This window comes from Callorhinus ursinus, unplaced genomic scaffold (genome assembly GCF_003265705.2).
Source record: "Callorhinus ursinus isolate GAN/ISIS: 27379988/994484 unplaced genomic scaffold, GSC_fseal_2.0 scaffold78, whole genome shotgun sequence".
NCBI lineage: Eukaryota > Metazoa > Chordata > Mammalia > Carnivora > Otariidae > Callorhinus > Callorhinus ursinus.
The window spans coordinates 4506124-4531490 of record NW_027397140.1 but is presented as its reverse complement, the minus strand read 5'-3'; the positions used below and the strand labels follow the sequence as shown (position 1 = coordinate 4531490).

Here is a 25367-nt window from a genome sequence, read left to right as displayed (position 1 = left end):
GGTTTCAGTACACTGCAATAAAGTGAGTATCACAATAAAGCAAGTCAAATGAATTTTTTGGTTTCCCAGTGTATATAAAAGTTATGATTACATTATACTGTAGTTTAAGTTTGTTATACAGTATGTCTTAAAAAAAAACAATGTACATACCTTAATTTTAAAAATATTTTATTGCTAAAAAATGCTAACCATCATTTGAGCTTTCAATGAGTCATTATCACTGAGCACAGATCACCATAACAAATATAATAATGATGAAAAAGTTTGAAGTTTGAATTACCCAAGTGTGACATAGAGACACAGAGTAAGCAAATGCTGTTGGAAAATGGTGCTGACAGACTTGCTCAAGACAGGGTTGCCATAAACCTTTAATTTATAAAAATATGCAACATCTGCAAAGTGCAATAAAGTACAATAAAACAAGGTATGTCTGTACCTTTAACAATTTCACAGATATCTGCAACAGAACTATAAAAAGGCCATGTACATAAACTAAATATACATGTAAGTTTCAATTTTGATATTATCTTAAACAAGACTGAATATAAAACTGGGCCTCAATACAATTCTGAGAGTCTCTCAACCAGGTGTGCAAACACAGAGACATTTAAACCATGTATACATCTATTTATAAAAGCTAGCATATGCAATGTACCGGATTTGAGCAAACCAGGAAGCCTCATGTTGTCTATGCTAGAATATTTGAGAAGCTGCCTACTGTATCCAGTTTATCAAAAATTTTGGTGTTTTACTTGATACATAAGCTACTGTACCAAATCATAAAAGGTAAATGCATTTTGTATCCTAACTTAGAGAATATTTTATCAAAAATTATATTATTATAGACTGTTTTTTTAAAGGCTTACTATATATTAATCTTAATTTTCCTGCCATATTATGGGTTATTCCCATTTCCAGATGCATACAGAAAACATGTATCTGACTTAAAGAACACTTTGCCCTAGTGTTTTTAAGTCACATATATATGTGCATACATTAAAGGCAATGGTCATTTGTTGGGTGAGAAGGATCTTAATCATGAGGTCCCCGTTTCCCTCCCCTGTACAGTCTAGTATCAGAAATACACTGTTTCTTGCTTTTTATTACAGTCACACTGTGTCATTCACTATCTACTACTCCTGTCTTCTTTCTTGAAAAGGGTTTTAGTGCCCAACTATAGGCTCTCCTACCAGCTCATATCCAAGATTCTGAAAACTGTGGCTATTTCATTTATAAGAATTTGATTACTTGATTTCTTGAGTTTTTGTATGAAGTATTTTAGATACTTCTTTAAGAATTACAAGCATATACGCTTTAAAACTCTGTTAATAAAGAGACAAAGACAGTGATGATATTAAAAACACTTATTACCTTCCTGTTTTCATTTGTAATTGGAATTTTATCACCATTTTCCTTTAAATCATACATCATGGGATTACCAAAGAGGTCTGTCTGAGATATCTGGAAAGTGATCATCATGTCATCTTCCACATTCCCTTCATATTCCAATAAATCTTTTAAACTCTGATATAGGACCTAACAACCAGAAATAAAAAATTAGGTTACCATAGAACTATAAAATACAACAGTTTGTATCCCTCTTCTTGGGGAAAAAAAAAATTGACAGTAAGAACTAAAGCAAAGAAAGTATCCTCTCTGTCCCCCAAATAGTTTACAATACAGAAAGACTGACAGTTACTGGTCTGTCCAGTTCTCTGCTGAGAAAACCACAGTGTCAATGTAGCAATGGTATTACTGTGCTCTATGAGAGAACCTCAGGTGTCTCACAGTGACCGAGGCGAGGCGTTGGAGACAGAAACAGACACATTAACTGTAGCTACCAAACCCCTTATCCAGAGCAGCTTTGATTTCACCTGGCAATCTCATGTAGTTTCATTAAAAATAAAAAAAAAACAAAACCCCAAAAACCAAAATGACGTGTTTAAATTAAAAACCCTTTTCTACAGAATCAATCCTACAAAACCTGCTTGCTGACAGTTATACTAAATACCCCCTTTGAGTTTTTAAGTGTTCATGGTACTTTAACAGATTAAAACAGCTTTATCTTAGTAGGTATAAATATTAACAAACGAAAATGATTCCAAATGAAAACTTTAATTTTTTTACATAAATTAAACTTTAGTTCTGCTTTTAAATAAAATCTAAACATCAAATAAAAAATTACAGACTTACAGGGTGAGAATCTCCCAGGTCACGAAAAGTTCCTTTTTTCCCCATTAGTTTCCTGTAGACAACCATGGGAAAATGCACATCCAGTATACAGTTATTGTAAATAGCCAGACCCAGGACTATGCCAATCAGAGTGAACTGACCCTCAGTTTCAAAAGAGGATGGATTAAACCAAAACAATTTTGTAGATTCATCATATGTGAACATACCTATAAAAAATGATTTTAAAAAATATATTACTTTTATATTTTATTAAAGACTGATGAATACAAATATAACTACACAAATTTATAGGTAATAGGTGTACAAATTTTTTTTCTCTATTACATTAACACTTGAGAGACCAAAGTTCAAATATACATGATTGTTATAAATCGTGAAAATGGTAGTATGTCATGTTAAGAAGCCACGGAAACAAAGCAATAAGCAATTTGGTTGCATTTTCTAAGAAGTTAGGGAAAACATTCATTAAATTTCTCTAATCTTCTACTAATACAAATGATAATTTGTATTGATACTTTGCTGAATGGATGAAAATAAATGCAAAACCAAAGAAAAAAAAAGCTTTATAAAAACTTATTAAAACATATTTAATCTACCTGTGCTGATTTCAAAAAACAATTTTGAATTTCAAAGAAAAGTTTTTGTTTTTTCAAAACTGCACAATGATCCCATGAAGTTTTTCTAGCACCTTTCGAACAGTCAGATGAAGCCAAGTACATAAGCTTATATAAATTTGATGAAGACAGATTACAGCCAAAACCCAAAGCTACTTAATACACACATCATGAGCCAATAAATAAAACAAAAGTAGTTTGCATTTGTAGTCTTATTTCAATTTCACATAGTCTTCACTATTCAAAACCCAAGCTTAGAGATCCTTCTTGTATCATTCATTTTAAAAACTAGGAATGTTTGACTTTACCTATCTGAATACCATTACTAAGGCAGAATTATCTTCTTCCCTTTAGACAAATATCTAAGGAAAAGGTTACATATCTTTTAAATATCTAAGGAAAAGGTTACATGGTATTTTACGAATTTATGACTTTTCTTACTTTGCTAAAATGTTTTTCAGTTGCAACTGTGCAACTCAATGAAAATATTTTAAGAATTAGTTTTGAAAAAAAGGGGCAATGTCCAACAGAACAAACTTTAGAAATCAATGACACATAAATACATCAATTTATATGATTTTTGAAAGCTTTAAAAATGTTTATTTTCACATTTAGTTTAAGTTAAATACAAAAGGAACTGTAAAATGTTCCTTGGATCATAAGAGTATAAAGTAAGGTAGGACCTTTTTTTAATGAAAGTTAATGTTCATGAAATAAAAGTTTGAAAATTATCCAATTCTTACCTGAATCTCAGTTCAGATCTGAACTTTTTTTACAGGCCCAAGTTACAAGATTTATTGAAGTGGTAAAAACTTCATTCAGTTGTAAATATGTTATTAACAGAGTTAAGAATAGTCAAAGATAATTACAATTAATAAATTTGATAAAATCTCACAAATTTATGTCTTTGGTCTCAAGAGCAATAAACTACAAATTAATCAGAATATAAATTACAAAGGTCATTACTCTGATCTCTGTGTATGAACGATAATAATTTTAAGGCCAAAGTGATTCCATTTTGGGCACAGTTTTGCCAGTCACTGGAAGAAATGCACCATAGAGTGGCTCTTCTAAAATACTCATTTTTGATAGTTTTAACTGCTATCATTTCAATTACCTTACTATCAAGTGGAATTATTAAATGTATGTTTTTCTCTTAAAAGTATTTCTGCATATAATGTAAGTATGCTTTACAGCTAATGTTTAACGTGTCGAGACACAAGGGAACCCAGAGCTAAGGTTTACCAAACCTAAGAAGCTCACAAATTAACTTTCAATCACAAAAAAGGTATGGTTTTAGGTGTCTTGATTTACTTTGAACAAATTATATGCAAATCACATAGGCTTCTGATTAATAAACACTAGCTAAAATAGTCTTAACTACATTTGTGTCATGAACTCAAAATGTCTACTTTCATTTACATAAATGTATATATATGACCAACTAAGAATAATAGAAAAGTCAATTCATGTATATACTGAGAATCAACAAGCTCAATTCTCAAAGCTTAATGGAAAGGATATATGCATTATTCTATGTCACCTTCTTCACAATTCTGACAGTTACCTTTAGTGGAATCCTTTTCCTGTAACTGTCATGCATTCAGTTTTAAAAATAAGCAAACCTAAGTAACCAAGTCAGTGGTTATATTATAGAAACTCAAATCAGTTCAGAACTACCCAGTTAAGAATACAATCCAAGAAGCTGCAGTCTTTTACCAGTTCTACTTTATCTACTTTGTCTATCAGTAAAACTCAAATTCTTCACTTTCAGACTGACATATGTAGATCAGTTTTTCCGAAACTGTTCACTAAAAAACATTTCTGGGAGGCAAATGTTATTAGATGTGGGGTGGAAAAAGGGTTCTGGAGTTCAAAAAGTTTGGGAAAGTACTGTAATATTAAGCCCCATGAAATTCTGTATCAAATAAAAACCTAATTAATTTGATACCAGTGAGGGTTTCCAAACTTTGAGCATGATACACTTGTGAGACATTCTCAATATTCTTTAGACACTGTTGTATGAAACTCTTACTTCAGAAATGCTGTGAGTCTGATGAATGTTTAGAGTAAAAAGAGCAAAGAAATCTTTCAATTGTTCTAATGTACCATTCTAAAGTGTTTTCAATTTATTTACCTAAGAGGTAATTTCCTGTAGTAAAATATTTGGCTAAGTAATCTAAATAAGAACTTGAATAAATAAGTGATGCATATCAGTCGCCCAAACCCACAAATTCAGTCAGTATCTGTGATTCTAGGAAAGTGATACCAAACCCTATTAACTGTTCTTCATAACTGAGTATTTGTAAACACTGGTAAACAAATCCTTAATTCAAAAAGATATGACATCATGATCATATCACTAAAATATTTACCAATATCTGGATTGAAGATTTCCTCCACAACCAGCTGAAAAAATTCTTTGGAAACACCTCCCTCATCAACTCCTTGTTCTCCTTCAAATTCCACATACAACTGTTTCTTCAAGTCTGCAGGATTTTCCATAGCGATCATCTCTAGCTACAATGAGTGAAAAGATAAAGTGAAAAGAAGATGACTGCCAGTTTAAGGATGAAAGCAAAATAAAAATGAGAAGCAAAAAAATAAAAACAAGGAATAGGGCTATGGAGCAAATAAAAAATACTGACTTTTGGTCTGTTTTAAATGGAAACAGGAAGCAAACTGGTAAAAAGCCAGTAAAGGCAAAGATTCAGTCTCACAGATAATGGAAAAATAGGACAGTAAAGAAACCAGCATAGATTTATAAAAGGTTACTTTCTAACTACTGATTTGTGATGAAATTAACATATAGTAGGAAATTAAAATGAGATTTTTTTGTTACTTCTGTATAACACCTGGGCTGTAAGGTTAGGACATGGAAAGGAGTCAAGACAGCCAAATACATAAGTGAACTCAAACTAAATCATTTCAACAAAGACAATGGAATATAAAAGTTTGACTTCAAATTTGTTCGCTAGTAGTTCTTTATGTTTAATAGAATAGAAACTAAGGAATTAGGTCTTATTAATCCATTCAGCCATAAATAAAATAATTTCAATTAAGAGAAAAAACACACTGAATAAATAGGGAAACAATTTATGGTCTCTTATAATGCTTATTATAAATTGCCACTTCTTAATGGATCACAACACATCTCATATACACTTTTTTTTGAAAGCAGATGAGATATACGCTTGCTCATATCCTTACTCTTAATTTCTTACTAACAGTTATCAAAATCTAGTATCTAGCATTTTTTAACTATAAATCTTTACCAGATACTTTTTTGTCTATCTATAGAATAATATAAATAGTAACTGATTTCAGTCATTAAGAGATTAATCAGAAAATCCACACCAGATTCTAATGTGAAATAATTACACTGCATTTTTTTAATTGTATCTGATATTTACTAACAGCATGCCTATTGATCACCCACCTTGTTACATCGACTTTAAATGCCATTTGGCTGTTAAAAATTTTCTAAATCTGCCAAAACAATATTTAAGGGTGTTCGTTACTCCAACTAGTCCAACTAGAATTTTAAAAATGATTTTGAGCAATCCAAACATCAACAAAGTAACTGTACTACAGTCCTAAAGTAATGACTTTAGGTAATAGCACTGGTTTGGACATCCTAGCAGATCTATAAAAAATAAAATAAAATCTCATGAATTCATAAATCAAGTCAGTTGCCCTAGATCAATGTTTTTCAAACTGCCAACTGAACCTCCTTAGTGGGTAGCCCAATTCATTTAGTGGTTTAAAACCAACAATGGGAGGAAAAAGAATGTATTCCACATAGTAATGGCATCTACTGTTTTATGAAACTTCTATTTCAATTATATGTACAGACAGATATGCATGTGTGTACCTAATGCTATGCAAAGTATCTTAACTTGGGACTACAGTCAAAAAGGTTTTAAGAACAAAGGCTGAAATGATCTCTTAGATATCTTCAACTTTTGGATTCTGTAATTGTGACTTTAGAATCTTTAGCTTTAAAAAATGTCCTGTACAACAATGGTCTCTAATATTTACAAAATCATTTTTACGCCAAGTTGTATTAGGATAACTCATTTTTGTGACAGAGTGTTGTGGAGACTGAGAATACTCTGTATACTAGTTCCAACTATCACTTCACTTTTAAACTTTAAATTTTAGCAAGCGACTCAGGTAAGCCTCAGTTTCCTCATCTGCAAAGAAAAAAAAGGAATAGTACTCTCCATACTGAAAAGATGTGAAGGTTTAATAAAAATATATAGCAAAGTGTTCTAGAATGGGCAATATTAAGATAACACATCATGTTAGAACCTTTTAAAACAACTTTATCTTTGAACAAAAGATTCACAATTTGGTTTTATAGCCTTGTCCCAAGTTTTGAAAATAACCTTGGGGAAAAATAGTCCCAGTTGGAAACCTGTTTCAAGCCACAGAAAATAAAGAATGCTGAGAACTAAATTAGAATTATCAGCTCCAATGTGGTTTACCCATCACGCCAACATCCTATATTGCCATGGAACGCATTCCTAGTTTCCTTCTTCCAGTTCCCACCTGCCTAGGTGTTAAAGGAATATGAGTCAATGTTTATATATGTCCTTATAACACAAAGACAAACCTGCTTATATCAAAAGTATAATGCATTCCAAGGTGAAAAAAATGATTATCTGATATTTAAATATGCTTCCTATAGTTCTTCCTCTTTAACATTCATAAATGAGAGCAGACTCCATTATCAATGTGATTGTATCTTTTAAAGGATTTGGTGTTGTTTCTACAGGATTCAGAGACCATGTGTTGCAGTCTTAGCTCCACCAGAGACACTTTATATGACACTGAAACAAATTTATCTTCATTCTTAGTATTAAATATTACTGTCTGTCCATCTCCACCAATCTTCACTCTGCTCCCCACCCCGAGGGCCAAAATAATTCAATGCGATGTTCTATAATTACAATTGTAAACATACAGCTTTCTTTGTTAGTTTCATCTATAAAATGAGAATGATGTATTAAGAAGAAATAAATACACGTGAAGCACTTAGATGAATTCCCTGTACAATAATGCCTTCTAAGTACTAGCTTTTGTTGTTATTGTTACTTTAACTTGTACTAAAAATTTTTTCAGGCTTGCCTGAAAACCAAACCCAGACATTACAGAAAAAAATATTTCAGTAACAATAACACAACAATAATAATATAGCACTTATGTGCAGGGGACTATTCTAAGCCCTTTACATACATCAATTCACTTCATTTTCACAACAACCTTATGTGGCTGGTAATAATAACCCCATTTTACAGATGAAGACCCCAAAGTAATGAGAGATTCAATAACTTGCTTTCAGTATTAGTAAATGGTAGAACAGAGTTCTAATCCAGGCAGCAAGCTCTTAACTACTATGCCTTCCTGCTCTCAATGACTAGCAATAATCTTTTTTGAGATTTATTCTTTATATTTTTATATATTATTTTATTATGTACACATAATTGTGTACATAATAAATGTACACATAATTAAATGTTATTAAATATATTTTGTAGTTATTTGAGTATTATTTTCTTACTTATGCTTTTCTGTATTTTTAATTATTTTTTTTTACAATAAATATGTATTTTAATCAGGTCAAATGCAAATATGTAAAAAGAATGATTTGAAAAATAGGTAGCAACTGAACTCTGCAGGTAAAAATTTTCCATTATTATCTATTTTAGATTATCATTCTCAGGTATATATTAAGTGGTTCTGTTAATACTTTTATCATTTATGTATACATAGGTAGCCTACCTTTAAAAAACAATTTTTACTTTTAATTGTAACATAAAATTTACCAGTTATCATTTTGACAAAGGCCATTATTAAGTAATGGACTGCATTTATTTTTCTTAAAACAATTACTTCTGACCCATTGTTCAATTAGAGAATGATTTAAGAATTGAACGGTAAAGGTGTTATCACTTTCTGTAATACATATATACCATTTAAAACAGAATTTTGAAAATCAAAGCTGTCTTGAATGCAGCAGGATATTTGGAAACTTAAAAAGACTATGTCAGTGAACATTCATTCGGAAAAGGAGAATTTATATGCATCCTTGAACTGAAATAATTTAGTATATAGACCTGTATTTTTATATACAGATTTTCTTAAAGGAGGGTATATTAATTTAATATGGAGACTTGCAAAAGACAGACTGTTGGGGAAAAATAAACAAAAATAGACTGGATGTAATGACATCTACCTCTTCCTTATATGACTTCCTCTTCTTACTAAGACTCTTGATTTCATCAATTGTTGGACAAAACGATTTTCAATTTCTGAACTTTTAATTGGCCATGATGATGAAATCCTAGAGAGATCATTTTTTAAAAAAGTGATCTAGTATCAAAGCATTCCCAGAATACCTAGGTAGGATGACATCTTAATATAAAAATATACTTGCCAGATTTACAAAAGTCAAAAGGAAAACCCATCCTTTAAAATCTTACAGTATTCTGGGCTACTATTACTCATGATAAAGTCATCTTTATCCATAATTGAAAAAAAATTCATTAATGGTACAGATATTTAAGTAGAAGTAGTAGTCATACAAAATAGACCTTGCTAATACTTAAGAATACCTAGGCTCTCTAAGAATGGCTGGCTTAAGCAACTTCAGTCAACTTACTACAATCTACGGTTATAAACACTTCGTTTATACCTTTAAGCTACTGGCTAGAATAAGATCTTTAGATTATCCAGATATATTTATTTTTTTTCATTTCTCTAAAAACAGATGAAGCAGTTTTTTATATCTTACAAATAAAGTTTAGATGCTTGGGTAACAGCCATATCATATAATCACATCTGCTTGTGAGACCAGGAACCCTGAATTCTACTTCCAATTCTGCCATTAATTTCTATAGGCCAGAATCTCTGAGTTTCTTTTTTCTCACATATAGAGCTAAGGAGTTTGACAATTTCATTGTTTTAATTATATGATAATGAGAATCTAAGTAGATCTACCTCATTCTCTTAATCTCCTCTGAGGACATAAATTAGGCACGAAGTTCTTCATTTTAAATAAACTAAAAAAACAATAATGGTCATTGCATTAAGCACAATACAGTGAATGTACAAGATACAATTAAATCATACTCAGGGCAGCACAGGATAATCTTATTCTTAAAGCACTGTAGGTCAATTGTTAAATAAAAGAATCAAGTTTTATTTCAATAATAACTAAGGGTGTTTGCCAAGGAAAATGGTGGGGACTGGGATATAGAGCACTGTTAGAGCCCAGAAAAAAATGATTTTAATTTTTTAAAGGGGATTGAGCAGAACCAATTGGTAGCAGGGTATTCATTTGTTGTCTATCACCTTGATCTGTTCCAGTTCATATTTTTGGACTTTATCCTATACTAGCTCATATTTTTGGACTCTCCTATACAGTTGTCCATTTCAGGCTTTCCTTTCAGTCTTTAGATCCCTATTTAGAATTCTAGGATTCCCTGACTAATCTGAACCAAGTCGCCCACCACCAACAATCCTTATTCTAAACCTGCTGTTTTCATCATCCTCTCAAAGACTGCCAGTTTCCTAAACAGGGACTTGTATATAAAAATGGCCTCAATAAATGTGGATATATAAACTGTACCAATAGCCATCTTCCCGAAACTGGTTTGCAGTCTGGCTTTATCAGAGTATCTGGGGGCACTACCACAAATATAATTCCTAGGCTCTACACCAGAACTCCTACACTGAATCTCTAGAAGGTAGAACCTTGGAATTTTTTTAAAAACATATTTCCCGTTCAGATGTGAAGGCAGTTTGGGGTATGTCACAGATGGCAATATTGTCTTCAATAATACTCGTCCTCTCCTAACATAATCTCCTAAAATAAAAATAATGAAAAAAATTTTTCATACCCTTTTCCTTTGGAAATGCTATGTCTAAGAAAAATGACAAATTATCTACTTTTAAAAGAATACACAAATAGACAAATGTTATTAGTATAACACTGTAAAAGCCTTATCATGGTTTGATTGTTTTAATTCAAGTGAGCCCATGAGTATCACAGTACTATTTTCTAAGAAACAACAACAAATAGTGAAAATAAGTCCTAGGGAGAAATACTGCAATAATTTACAAGTGTGGGGTAGTTCTTAAATGATTCTGAGACACCTAATTGTGAAAAGGCAACTTATAGTTTACCATATTTCACTGATTCTACAATTCATTTCTCTGTTTTCACATTTTAACATCTCTGAAATCAGGATATATCATAAAACTGGTAGCATTTCACAACATAACTGGCCAGCATTTTTTCCTATTACTAAAAGTAGTAAGAAAATAAGTGTGTCCTACAATCAACATATCTAAGTTTCAATAAAATATTGTAAACACTAATTCTTCAGCTGGCATCAAAGACAGTTCTTCTAGGGGCGTCTGGGTGGCACAGCTGGTTAAAGGTCCAACTCTTAGTCTGGGCTCAAGTCGTGATCTCAAGCCCCGCATTGGGCTCTGTGTGGAATCCACTTGAGATTCTTTCCCTTCCCCTCTGCCCCTCCCACTCATGCTCTTTCTCTCTCTCTCTCTCTCATAAATAAATCTTTAAAACAAACAAAACCCAGTTCCTCTAAAAATTCCAGTTAGGAAATAATTTGCTAGTCTGATTCTAATTACATGGAACATGAAAATGAGGAACAGAGTTTTCTTAAAAAAAAAAAAAACTGTAATTAATGGAAGGTACTACTCCTCCCTTCTCCACCATGCCAGTCAGCCTTACAATAGGACCTAACAGAAAACATACTCAAGAGTGTCATATATGTAGTCACTATTTTCTGGGCCTCATTTGTAAACTAATGAGTAGATGAACTCCAAGGCTCCTTTTAGCTCTTAAAGTCTACAATTCTATAACTTTAATTATTTAATTATTAATATTGAGCTCACCACAATTCTCATTTCCTCTTCTCTTCCCAACCCTACTCTGTAGTTCAAATTAGCAGGTCATAAAAAGCAGTCAATAGGTTTATTTTGTTTGCCAAACTGTTATAGAATAAAAAGGCTTTAAAACAAAGCAGATCCTTGAGGAATAAGATGTTAAAAATCCATCAGTACTTTTGAGAGTTTGGCTGAGAGGATGACCTTAAACTACTTCTTGTTGTAAGTAAACCTTCTACTTTGTTACTAAAATAGTATGACTTTATCATAATCACACCACTATGAATATTTTTTTTTAAAAAGAGTATCAATTTGACTGACTCACAGGGCTATTTTGATGTTTTAATTTTTCTAACCTTTTCACATTGTTATTTAAAAAAAAAAAGAAAAAAGGAAAGAGTAAAATTTGTTTAGTATGAACATTTAGCACCCCTAAGCTTTTCAGTGGTCATAATTCACCTTTACATCTCTACTGCTTAACAAAGTGCCTCACACAAGATTTCTGAAGCAAACTGCTTTTGTGGACTGGTAATATTCAAGTACAGATACTATCTAGTGAATCCTGATTTAAAACTGGTCAAATTATAATATTCAGGTTTGACAGAATTAAGCAGAACCCACTAAAAAAAACTGTCAGTATAATTAAGAAGTTCACAGTTTTACTCTAAAACCTGCTTTAAAAAAAGGCCTTATAAACCGAAATGACCGTTTCCTCAAAATTCTAGATGATAAAATAAGTACACAACAAGTACTTAAACTTTCGTTGCTTCTTAGCCTTGCTTTACTAAGCAAGGTGGGAAATAAGGCAGGAGAAGGAAAATAAGGTTGGGTAGATTTCTTAGCTGAAGGCAGATAATGAAGGTGGATAATTTTTTTTATTTCTAACTCTGGATTAATCTTATAGAGAGTAATTTCATTGCTTTTTTAAAGGTAGGCATAGCTTTTACTGGAAACAGATGAAAGGATCCCAACCCAAGAAGCCAAACATAAAATGTATGGTCTCAGGATTTGCAGTTCTGCTCTAACAATCGAAATTCATAGATAGACCTCAATGTACTTTTCACAAAACATCACTCACATCCTTATATGATACCCTATCATTCTGCTAACCTATGTAAAGTAAGTTGCTGGCTGCCTGATAAACAGTTATTATTAATTATTTATGTAGCTCAAAACTAAGAGAGTAAAATAAAAAGAGCACCAGAAACCAAGAAATGATAATTACTCCAAATAATTAATGCCTCATTCTGCCTCTGTTGAAAAACTGTTTGAGTTGCTTAAATAATGTACTCTTTCCTCAACACTAGAAATATATTTGGTGTTTTTAAAAACCAGTAACAAACAGAAGAGGCACACAATTTTTGCAACTTTTAAATTTCTGAAATGTCAAACAACTTTTTCCACTGGTTTACAGTTTTATGAATAGACAAATCTATCCTAAAACTAAAATATACTTTAAAGTAAGTATCACTATTTCCTAGTTGTGTCGTGGGTTCTTATCTTTTATTAGTATGGAACGTTGACTGTATCTTAATTTTACTTGACATCAAATTTTACTTGAAGTTGTTAAAACAAAAAAGAACTAGTAATGATGGGTTTATGTAGTATCATGAATACAATAAAACACTGTGATAAAGGGGCTGCGCCTGGCTGGTACAGCATGGGACTCTTCATCTTGGTGTTTTGAGTTCAAAACCTACATTGGGTGTAGAGATTACTTAAAAATAAAACCTTAAAAACACACACACAAACAACCTGTGATAAAGCATCGTAGGACAAATGCAAATTTTGGTACATGACTGGCAATTGGTTTATGTCTTTCTGGCCAGGCCTGCATTCTTAAATGGGGGCACTAAAATTCTTATTTTCTGTGGAGGCAAGGAATTAACAAAAGGCAGCCAATCTGGAGAAACAGTAAGTTAGAAGGTGGGTACCCCCCTTGTGTTCCCAATATTCTCCCAGCTCAATCTCCCTGGATTGGGGTGATGATACAAAGCACCATTAACTTCAAGATTCCTGGAATGGCTGCTGTTTTCCTAGTAGTTGCAACCAACTTCAATATATTTAAGTGGTAAGAAAATATCACAATCAGGCAATGTTCTACAGGGGCATTTTGAGTGATCCAGCAGGAACTCTTACTAGCAGCACTCACCAAACTACCCAGATCACTTCACCTTCATGATAATGCAACTCTAAATTTTATATCATGCAATTTTTGGACACCACTTGTTATTTTATAGTATGATTTTATTGTACCACTCCTCCCAGTTAAGATTTGATATTCATACTTATTACTGGGTACCTCCACATGCCCTTGCTCCTGTGCTCCGGTCTTTTCCCAACATCCACTTGAAACTTTTGGGGTTAGTTGTCAATATTTAGAAAATCTATTATTTTTCAAAGAGAGAGTGATCATTATTCAAGACAACCAATACTTTGTGGAACACATTTATAAATTTGGACAGGAACAACAAAAGTATAATATTTACAACTTATAATACAAAAACATCCATATATTCCTATACCATATAATGCCATATTTTTTTTCAAACAGTTACTTATAAAATGAATTCACTGAACTGTATTACAATCTCCCCAATATTAGGTATTTATTCTAGTACCAGTTTTTAAGCATAAGCCCAACTTACCCGGACAAGTGCATCATCTATGATATGGTCACGTCTGACTTTGAGTCTCAAATACGGATTCAACTGCTGTCCTTGAACTAAGCTGTAGAGAACAGTGATTCTTCGTTCACTGTACATGCGAATTCTATTGTCATAATATAATCCCAAATTCTTTGTGACAGCATTCAATATAAAGGGACATGTCATGAAAGAGAATTTGTTCTCTGTTTCTACTTTGAAAAAAGTATAATCTTTATCCATTTCTAGAACATCATTCAGTGGTTCATTAATAAACTCTTCAAAAGGGATAAGTGGTTTTCGGCAATCCAGAGTTTTAACACCAAGTTCAGTTTCCAGTGGGTCCACTCGAGGACCTTTCTTATTTCTTCTTTCCTCTCCCAAAAGCTCCTGAAGTGTCAATTCACTGGACTCAGGGATGGGCTCTTCATCATCCTCTTCATTATGATTTGTGTCCACTTCCCCACCCACTACATTTGCATAGTAAACCATTTTCAAGCACTTTGAAGCAGCAACAATAGCATCATCGTCATTCACTAGATTCCGACTGTTAAATTCATTGCTTATGACTTTGTAAGTAATAAGTTGCTGAAATGTTTCCATCATTCTACGAATCTGGTCTGCACTGTATTTAGACCACAGTCTAACCAATTTTCCTTGGGCTGCAAGGGGTAGCTTACTCATTGCTTTGCAAAATAATGGCAAAGCCATTTCCAGATATTCAGGACTGTGGAGATTTCTATTCTCCATTACAATAATGAATAAATTCAGATAATTAGGATCTCGAGAGTATACATTGTGATACGTCAAGTCACATTCCACATTAGGTGACAAATACACAAGTGCATTGAGAAAAGCAGTTTCTATTTTTTCATTAGAGAGTAATCTGGTATAGACCCTTCTAATGGCCTCAATATCCACAGACACATCATCAGGGCCTAATTTTTGTAAGTTGTTATCTCCTTGTGAACTATCACTTATCCTTGAAGAAGATGCTTCTGAATCTTCTTCCATAGCAGCAGCAGAACATGCAGCTTTTTCCTTTTCATCTTCATCTTTGTCTTCATCCTTTCCTTGAAGAGATTTCAGTTCTTCCTTGGTGTGTTGTTTGACTTTCCGAAAGCTCTGTACCAATGCCTCAGCACTAGAAAAAACTCTTCCAATAACACGGATTAAAGGGGAATAATCCTCTCTCTCTCTACATAATTCAAGAATTTCATATACCGTCTCTTCTGTTAGGTAAGTCACATCTAGAAAATTAGAGAAGAAAAAAGGAGATCATTTGTAAGTATGTTTAGTTTGTCTTAAGTTCTAGTGTAAAGTAAAACAGCCATTTTGTACTTAATACCATTTATGACTTACAACTCTTTTTAAAACATACCTAATACTTAGAGTCAACAAAATATATATACTTATTTTTGTCAATGAACTATTAATTGCAACAACCTCACCCATTCTTTTACATTCTTTCAATAATATGTAGCTTTTAATGAGTTTAAACTCTTCACAATCACAGTGGAAATTAACATGTAGCTTTAATTTATAAATATGAACCAAGACAATCATGTGCTGATTTGATTCATCACAATACACCTCTTACAACCTCACTTTAGAGCAGAAACACTACTATTCTTCTGAGATGTTTCTTTCTTATTTCACTACTCTTCTCAAAAGACTGAGGAAGGCAAGAAAGGTTCCTTCAGCATCCTCTGGGAAAAAGCCCTTGTCTTCCTTTTATGTATCTTAAAATCAAACTGGTTCCTTTTGAGTCTTCCTTTTTAGTTTTTTCCAGGGTGATCATTCTGTGGGTGACTGAGAAAACTTTACTATACCATTTCTCATGAGATCTGAAGTTGACAAACACTGCCATCTGTAGCCAGGAATCAGGTTGGAATAAACAGGAAATAGAGAGAGAGTAATACAAAATATAGTAGAAGGCAACTTATAGCAGACAAGTGAAACAGATTACTATGTAGTCACCAAAATCTTTTTCCTCTCCAGTTCTGGGCAGATTTGAACCACATCTCCCAGCTTTCCCGTTTTTAAGGTTAAGTGCTACTTTCAGGCCAAGGCTTTTCCTTCTTGCTAATGGGATGATGCTCCCAGGATGCTCTGGAAGCCATGTGTTGAAGATAACAATGTCACTACAGCACCCTTTCTTTCTTTTTTTTTTTTTTTAAGATTTTATTTATTTGACAGAGAGAGACACAGTGAGAGAGGGAACACAAGCAGGGGGAGTAGGAGAGAGAGAGAAGCAGGCTTCCTGCCGAGCAGGGAGCCTGATGTGGGGCTCCATCCCAGGACCCTGGGACCATGACCTGAGCTGAAGGCAGACGCTTAACAACTGAGCCTCCCAGGCACCCTACAGCACCATTTCTGAATGATTATGTGAAGCAGAACTTAGAAGCCAACCCAGAATATCATGGCTTTTAGATGAGCTAGAAATAAATTCCTACTTGTTTAATAAGCTAGTGCTTTCTGGTATGTACTTAATATTGCAGTATAGTTGATCCTTACTAATACAGAAAGAAGCTTCTCACCTTTCCCCATCTTGCCTTCAAAGTCTTTAAAATACCAGTAGACTGTCTAAATTATGCCTAATCCTTCTTGGTACTTTCCTGGTAATAAAAATTTTATAAGATAAGCTGACTGTTTTTGCAACTTATTACTATTATTTTTGCAGTCTGTATTATTTAAATCCAAGGGAGTTTTATTATGTTTTTCTATTACATGCATTCTCCCCCATAAAGAAATAGCCCTGTAAGAGGCAAAAATGACAGGAGGCAATGAAAGGCCAAACCAAATATCAATTTATTACACATTTTCAGAGTTATAGTAATGTTAACAAGTTGAAATTCTAATGAAATCACAGAAGAAACAAAAAAGGAAAGAACATTTCAAGGATTTTTGAGGTAAAAATCTCTGGAGCCAATTACTACTTCAGGGGTGAAAGAGTATAGCAGTTTGCTGGCATGCATTTTACTTCCCTCTCACATCTGTCTCTAAATAGTAGCTTAGACCTCCATTATCACCTTTTTAAACACTTTTATATTTGCTCTTTTTATATTTGCCATTATTCCCTTTCAGACAAAAACCAGATAAACATATGGCTCTAATTCTCTTCACCAACAAAATTTAAATCTATACGTATATCCCCTTGAGAGGAATGAAGAGTAAATTTGGAGGTTATGGAATGCGTAAGCATTCCACTCCCAAAAGGGAATGCCACTGGATAAAACACATTAGAATAAAGAAAAACTCCATGTGTGTTCCCTCTCTTATGCTTTGCTTACTCACACACACACAAAAAGAATTTTAACATGCTGTTTTCTAAAACTCCAAGTTGTCACCTTCTACTCAAATGTTAATTTATTTCATGCAGTTTAATCTGAGCTTTCATAACATTTAACTTTTTCATAGCACTGAATACAGTGATTAAAGAGGAAAACCATGTAAAACATTCCAACTCAAGGAGTAGTAAATCTCAATGCTTGGAGAATCATAACAATTGACAACTCATAGATTCAACACCTCAAATAATAAACTCCCTGGTACTTAGCATGAATTTCAATTTAAAAAAAGAAGAAAAAAAAATTTTATAATTAAAATTAGCTTAGCTCTCCTGTACTCAACTCTCATGATCTATTCTCAAGAAAAGAAAAACAAAAACAACCCACCCTTCATTTTCTCACTAACAATCTGAGATAAGCTAAAAAACAAAATTTCACCTTACCAAAGCTGAGAAATATACCTCGACACTATTTTTCTCTTATAACTTGCATGAATATCAGGTAACTGAGAATAAACTGTTTTAATATTCAAACAAGAACATAAATGATTGTATTTCAAATAAAAATACAGAAATAAAGATATTCTGACCCTATAGTCAAACAACCTCACTAATAAAAGAAGTGAAAACATCCTTTAAACATTAGATAATTGAATTTCACTTTACAAATCAACGATATTACCTGTTCTAATAGCTAAAGGCAGAATGAATGCTCTGGGCAAAGATAATTCAAAAACTTGAAAGTTCCATGTTACTTATATGTACATGTGTGGTTTTTTTGATCCCTAAGGACTATCACACGTGTCTGCTATTGCTGAAAGTATTCAAATGTTGGTAGACAGGTAAGACTAACCAATTACTAAAAGGATATGAAACCATTAATGACTGACTAAAGGATATAATTTTCAATGGATAAAAAAAATGTCTACAAACAATGCTGGATAGTACCCCAAGAGTTTTGTGTCCTCAGTTAATACTAGTTTAGTTCACATGAATATGCCAACTTAAATTTTCTACTGAGATTACTTCTAACTCCAAACTAGAATTAATTATTAATCATTTAGTATCTAAAAGGTGATCTTATGAAACTCTGGTCTTCCTCCAACTCTCTAATATATCTGGACAGACACTGTAGGCTGGCTAACTCCAAATTTATTCACCCCCTCTTCTCTGACATGCCATCACAACAGAAACTAAAAAGTAAACACTCGTATTCTAATCCTCATTTGCACCTGAGGGATGACATGTGGCACAGGTCTGCCGATTACCTAAGTGGAAGTCCACTGATGAACTTCTGAGGGTTTATTTTCCTGATAAATGGGGTCAAACATGATTAACTCATATTTTGAGTATAACAAAAGAATCTCCTAGCTTTTATTAGTATATAAAATAAGCTAATACCGTCTTCAAATATCGAGGCAAAAGCTATACATGTCTCTACAAATGATAAAAACTGTCCTTCAAATTAAAAAATAAAAAACAATGCTTACTAATATTTCAAGACCATTTTCCTTAAGACAGCGCTATATAGGCCAATAAAAACACCAACAAATTGTGGAAGAAATAAAAATGGAGCACCCCAAATAGTCTTTGCATTTTGAATAAATTATTCAGATACATTATTTTACAGGAAAGAGAACAAATGATATATTTTGTCTATTAATTTTATGGAGATTATATTGGTCAAATATAATACACTATAATACTGACAAAAGTCTTAATCTATTAAGGAAGTGGCAGGCCTGTCAACAAATACTTAAATTAAGCAGAGGATACTTTTAGAGACACATAGGTCATTCAATCTTCACTGTGACAAACAGACTTATATACATGTACTGTACAACATATAAAATTTCTTAATATGATTTCTACCTCTTTTAATGTTTGTTTCACAGTAAAAGATAACATGCAAATGATCATTAAATGAACAGCTGTAATAAGTTCAACCACAAAAATACCAAATTTTACCACACCATGAATCTGATCTTTGGCCGCTGCTACCAGACTGTCAACACCTATAGTTCCTTTTATAGGCTTTAACTCTTTAAGAGTTAATCTTTAGATTTGTTCTATTACAATATGTAGGTATCCCTTGCTTTTCGAAAGTTCCCACTAGGCTACCTCACTTATAGTAAGAAAGTTAAGAAACAAAAAAGCATTTAGTGTTTGTTTTACTGCAAGCCATTACAGAGGCAACATATACTCTGAGGAGTAAGAGAGGCACTGACAATCTCCTTCCCCAGCAATTACACTCAGCATCTCAGCCTCAAGTCACCATAGTTTTGAACTTTGTCTGTGGGCGTCTGTGTTTATCTCAATTCATTTTGTACATCCATTAGCAAGATGTGTCCTAAGGTATCAGAAAAGCCTGAGAGAGGCTTTTTTTTTTTTTTTTGGATAAGGAACCTCAAAATGTTTTCCATATAAAGTAATGGTAATTGCTTCTTCACTGTGTATGCCATTTTGGCTCATGAAAGTTTCATAGAAATGCTCTACTTTCCGACAGTGGGGGAAACTGTATAGACATCTTCTGCTAAACATCAGTAATCTCTTCCTGAAAAGTGTGAAAATGCTAACTGGGAGCTTATTTCCCAATATTTTAACTGGAAAAAATTATAACACCTTCTTACAAGACAATAAAAAACCCCTTATTTCCTAGAATGTAACCAAAATAGAGTAAATAATTATAAGTAACTATCTTGTTAAGACACAAAACACTCTGCTTCCTAAATCATTAAGTCATAAACTTAATAACAAAAAGTTGTTTTTCATGAGTAACATGACCTATCTTAAGGGACAGCAACACTCTAGACCCAGATACCCTTTGTTGACGTCTGTTCAGAATGCCTTCAAGTGATTCTGACATTCTACTAATTCCATATAAAATGCACAAATACTTTCCCTAGTGTTTTGTTTAAAATGTTGAACTGAGTTTTTCAGACATAAATTAAAGAACATTAAAATTAGAGACACAAACATTCACAATGTTTATCAATAAAAAGAGATGTTCTACTGAGAAAATGTTAAATGAAGGAACAGTCCTCTATGGTATATCTGTATATTCTGTAATGTATGTATGTTCCCGAAAATATACTTAGTCTACAAAATTTTACACTTAACAAAATTTTTACGCAAAAAACAGTTTGCAGCAGACTAATCAACACATATACACTTTTGTAATGAGAACCAAAAAATATAATTAACAATAAAAGTACTAGTGTAGTTAAGGCATTTGTAATTCCCAGTAGAAAAAATACCACAGTAAATAGAAAATTACAGAAAAAAGGGAGTAGAACAGAGTAGCACATTGAAGAAAGTATAAGGAACTGCTAAATTACACAGACTTGACCAAAAATAGGAAACAAAGACTGGGAATAACCACTCAATAAGCACCTATGATGAAGCACATAGACAAAAAGATGTGTCCATCTACCCTCTACTATAATCCCCTATAGCTGGCTGCATTCAACTGCACCAGCACATTCTACATTTAGTAACTATTACTCTGTGGTGCACACTTGCTGGAGAAACGTGTTTAAGGGAGTCAATGCAACTTCCCATTACAGATACTGACAACATTCACCTACTTATCCACAGTATGTGAGCTAAATCATGTAACAGAACCACACATTTTGAAGCTGTGTAAAGTTATCAAGTTTATGAAAACACCTTTACTGTGAGGTTAGAGTAAAAGATGTAACATAATTCCATGTCACCAATTAAATTAAATCTGCATTTAAATCATGCTACTGAAAACTTCAGAGGTGTTCTCTAACTTATACATGTCTTAAACAAAAAGCTTCCTCTTTTAAAATACAATTCCTCTGGTAGGGCTGAGCCCTGTCAGTTATTCAGAAATTCAATTACCTTGTTACTAACACTGATTATCTTCACTGAGGAAAAGAAAGCTTGGATTTGAAGATTAAAATATATATATATATATATGTATTATATATATATATATATATTTTAAACAATTTGGAATACAGGATCATTTAGAAAACAAGGGCTTAGGTGAAGACTGCCATTGGTAGGTGATGATGTTCTTGGCAGCATGAGTGTGCCAAATGCCTAGAAGAAACTGAGCAGAATATGGGAAGAATATTAGAAAGAAAAACTGAATTATTTCTCAAGTAACGGCTACAAAATTTTGCTTTGCCCTCAGAAATGGAAAAGACTGCCAACACTCCTTTCTGCTTCTTTCACCTCATAGTGCTAGGGTTCCACAATTCATTCCACATATTCAGTCCAGCTATTTGATAATTTAATTAGATTTTGTGGTCTAGTTTAGATTACCACTTAATACGTTTTTCCTAGTGGAAAACGTTCAAAACTTCCAATCAATCCATTAACAAAGGAACTTTTGGAATATAATCTGCTTCTCACTAGGGACTATTAGAACACTAAAATGTTGTTAAATCATAACTTCAATTATTAGTGCTGTCCTTTACCACAATAAACAAATAAATAGAGTGGTAAATAAATACCACTATACTACCATATACTAATGTCACACAATTAGACAAAACAAACAAAAACCTCACGCATTTTATTTAAATCTCCAATCTGGTTTTCAGTCAAAAATTCTCAATTAAAAATAGAACATCTTACCTCTAAAATCATCTCTTGCTCCTTGTCCTTCCTTCTTGTTCATTTTTATGTCAGAGCAGGAGTTGTTAGGGGCACCTTTCGAGTTTTCAAGGTAAGCTGAGCTTGCTCCTTTCTTGGAGGGATGAGGATCACAGAGTTTTGCATTAATCTTATAGAGCTCGAGGGCTTTAATAGCTGCTGCATTGTTATCCATACGAAGAAAAGTTGGACAGGAAGCACAAAACTCATTCGTGCAGGCCTCATTTCCACAGCCCTCAGTTAACTGGTGGTAGTAGCGTTCTATTAGATGCTTTGCAGCTGCTCGCTTCCTGTAGCAAACATTCAAACAATAAGCACAGTGATTAAGATTAGTATAGCTCTCATGTAAAAAGCTCAACAGATCTTAAGGCAAGGCAAGTCAGTCAAGCACTAAAGTAACAAATTTGCATATTAAGATGAGTGTAGAAAATGAAGATCCACTGTTTATATAAACTTTTAACTAGTGAAATGTTTGATAAAATACTGCCTAAGATACTATGATAAAGAACAGCAATGCTTATCAAAATCATTGCTGAAATAAAATATGCTTTTCTTTGGTTTAAAAAAAGGGAGAAAAAAACTTGATGGTATATGTGCTTAAATTATTTAGTACAACAGATGAAAATCACAAGGTTTATGGCCAAGAGTTTAGTATTTTATCATTTAAAAAAACTAACATTAAGAAAATGAGAGTCAAGTTAAGGTATCAATCCAACTTCCCTTTATATAATTACTATTTTAATAGTTTGTAAATACTTGATTTATAGTTAACACAGAACTTCTATCTGGAAAGAAAGTTTTTTCTCCAATTACCTATCATACGGGAGATTTAAAAATAAACTTATAAATGTAATCTCCAAAATGTGTTATACTGCAAGAAAATGATTCTGAGCATATAATCTTGAACCCAAAACATGTCACTAAACTTGCTCATTCATCCCATGTCATAGGAACACAGAATATTTTAAGTTCCCTTAGGGTAAAATCTTATGTTTCACTATGTTGTGAACCTAAAATATGTAGATTCACGTTCTTAATTGGCTGTTCCAGCATAGCTTCTAAAGATACTGAAGAAGAGATTATTTCATCAAGCAAAAAGCTGGGCTACAATATCTATCTCTATGGTTTATTCAACTCTAAAATCTATGCTTCTACTGTCTGATGATTTGAGATTACCATAACTTAAAGAAAGTAGTCTACTGGATCCAAAGAAACATTAATTCATAGCTATTCCTTTTGGTCTCAAATTCACATGCACAGGAATAAAAACTACAAAGTTGATTCTCAAAATGTTCCTACAATTATCTTACTAACATGTAAGACTAAATGGCAGGTGCCAAAGGAATTCACATCTTGTTATTTGTGAGATATATCTTGTTAATCATGAGAAACTGAACAAGAAGGCAAATGAGTAGTAGATAAGGGACATACTAATTAAGTCCAATTTTGTCTCAAAAGTAGAACTTTGTCTCTAATCTATCAAGGTAAGTGACATAGACTAGCACAATTAACCCTTGAACAATGGTGGCATTAGGGTGCCACCCCTTGTATAGTTGAAAATCTGCATATTAGATTCCCCCTTAACTACAAATAGCCTACCATTGACCAGAGCCTTCCCAATAACATAAAGAGGTGATTAACACTTTCATATGTTATATGTATTATATACTATATTCTTACATTAAAGTGAGCTAGAGAAAAGAAAATATATCTTAAGAAAGAAAATATATTTACAGTACCGTACTGGATTTATCAATACGTAGTTTATATATCTATTTAAAAAAACCCACACAATTCAAACTTATGTTGTTCAAGGGTCAACTGTAATTCAGAAACATTCAATTCATTCTGATGCTTCTATTTTTCAAATGTTCCATGCAAATCCATGCATGCAGAGAGAAAAAAAACAACCCTACAAAACACACTTAAAAATTGCACGGGCATCACTTAATAGCTATTTTATTACATGTAGTTATGAACAATCCAACTTTTGAAAATTAAAGATTATTATTCCAGATATATCACTATGCAAAATATTAAAGTGACAACATGTAAAGAAAGAGAAGAATCTGGAAGATTTACACCATATGTTACTATCCTTTACTAAAGAATAGGAGATGAATAAAACCATCCTATCCCGAAAAACAGTGGCTTTCCAGAAAGAAAATGTCAATGGACTGTATATCTACTCTGTAGAAAAATTATGAACATATATCAAAGTCTTAAAAATTAATAGAGAATGAATCATATAAATCAGAGATCAAGTGAAAATAATTGGACAATTTTGCAAAAATACACCGTTTCTATGAAATCTGGAAAAAATGTCATGCCAACAACAGGGGATTACTTAAATGAACTGATAACCATTCACAGAATGGACTAAATAAAAATTACCAACATCTGAATTTGGCAGGGAATAGTCTTCCTCATTTATCACTAACTGATAAAAAATCAGTTACAAAGTTGTATATGTAAGATGAGGCCACGTTTACTTCAAAGTGTTAACATTTTCTCTAACCGATGTGACTGAATGGGTTTTTTAAAAATTCCTCAATGTTTCTGCTTCTATTTTTTCTATAATAAACATGGTACTTGTATATTAAAAATAAATATGGAGAAAATGTATTAACATTTTGATTTGAATAGCCTCAAGGCTTACCAAATTGTCCATATGACTTTTGAATGATTATCAAAATTCAAAATACCAAACACTAGTTTGGCATATATACAAATACATGATTTGAATAACCTCAAAGCTTACTAAATTGTCCATATGACTTTTTAATGATAAATTATCAAAATTCAAAATACCAAACACTAGTTATTTTCTTCGTAAGAATGTCAGGTTTTGTCCTAAGAAAAATCCCCCCAAAACCCATATTACATAATGCTTCTGTATGTAATGCATAAAGGAGTGTAAACAGTAAAAATAAGACAGGACTGAGAAATTAGCAGGCCTGCATTAGGTGACAGCTCCTTCTGCCTCTAATAACCTGTATGATCCTAAACAAGTAATTCTCTGAGCCTCAGTTTTCCCATCTTTCAGTTCTAAAGTTTAGGTTATTCTATGTAATA

The 25367-nt window shown here is 32.6% G+C and overlaps 1 protein-coding gene across 5 annotated transcripts in view; it reads right to left on the bottom strand.

The window, feature by feature from the left end:
- UBE3A (ubiquitin protein ligase E3A) overlaps window positions 1-25367 on the bottom strand; it is a 98644-nt gene that overhangs the window by 17699 nt on the left and 55578 nt on the right. For all 5 annotated transcript variants that reach the window (XM_073887400.1, XM_025852087.2, XM_025852088.2 and 2 more), the window contains 5 exons: window positions 22275-22582; window positions 14378-15624; window positions 5183-5327; window positions 2194-2399; window positions 1372-1536 (listed from right to left, as the gene is read on the bottom strand). In XM_073887400.1, the coding sequence (XP_073743501.1) occupies window positions 1372-1536; window positions 2194-2399; window positions 5183-5327; window positions 14378-15624; window positions 22275-22582 (2071 nt within the window). The remainder of the gene's footprint in view (window positions 1-1371; window positions 1537-2193; window positions 2400-5182; window positions 5328-14377; window positions 15625-22274; window positions 22583-25367) is intronic.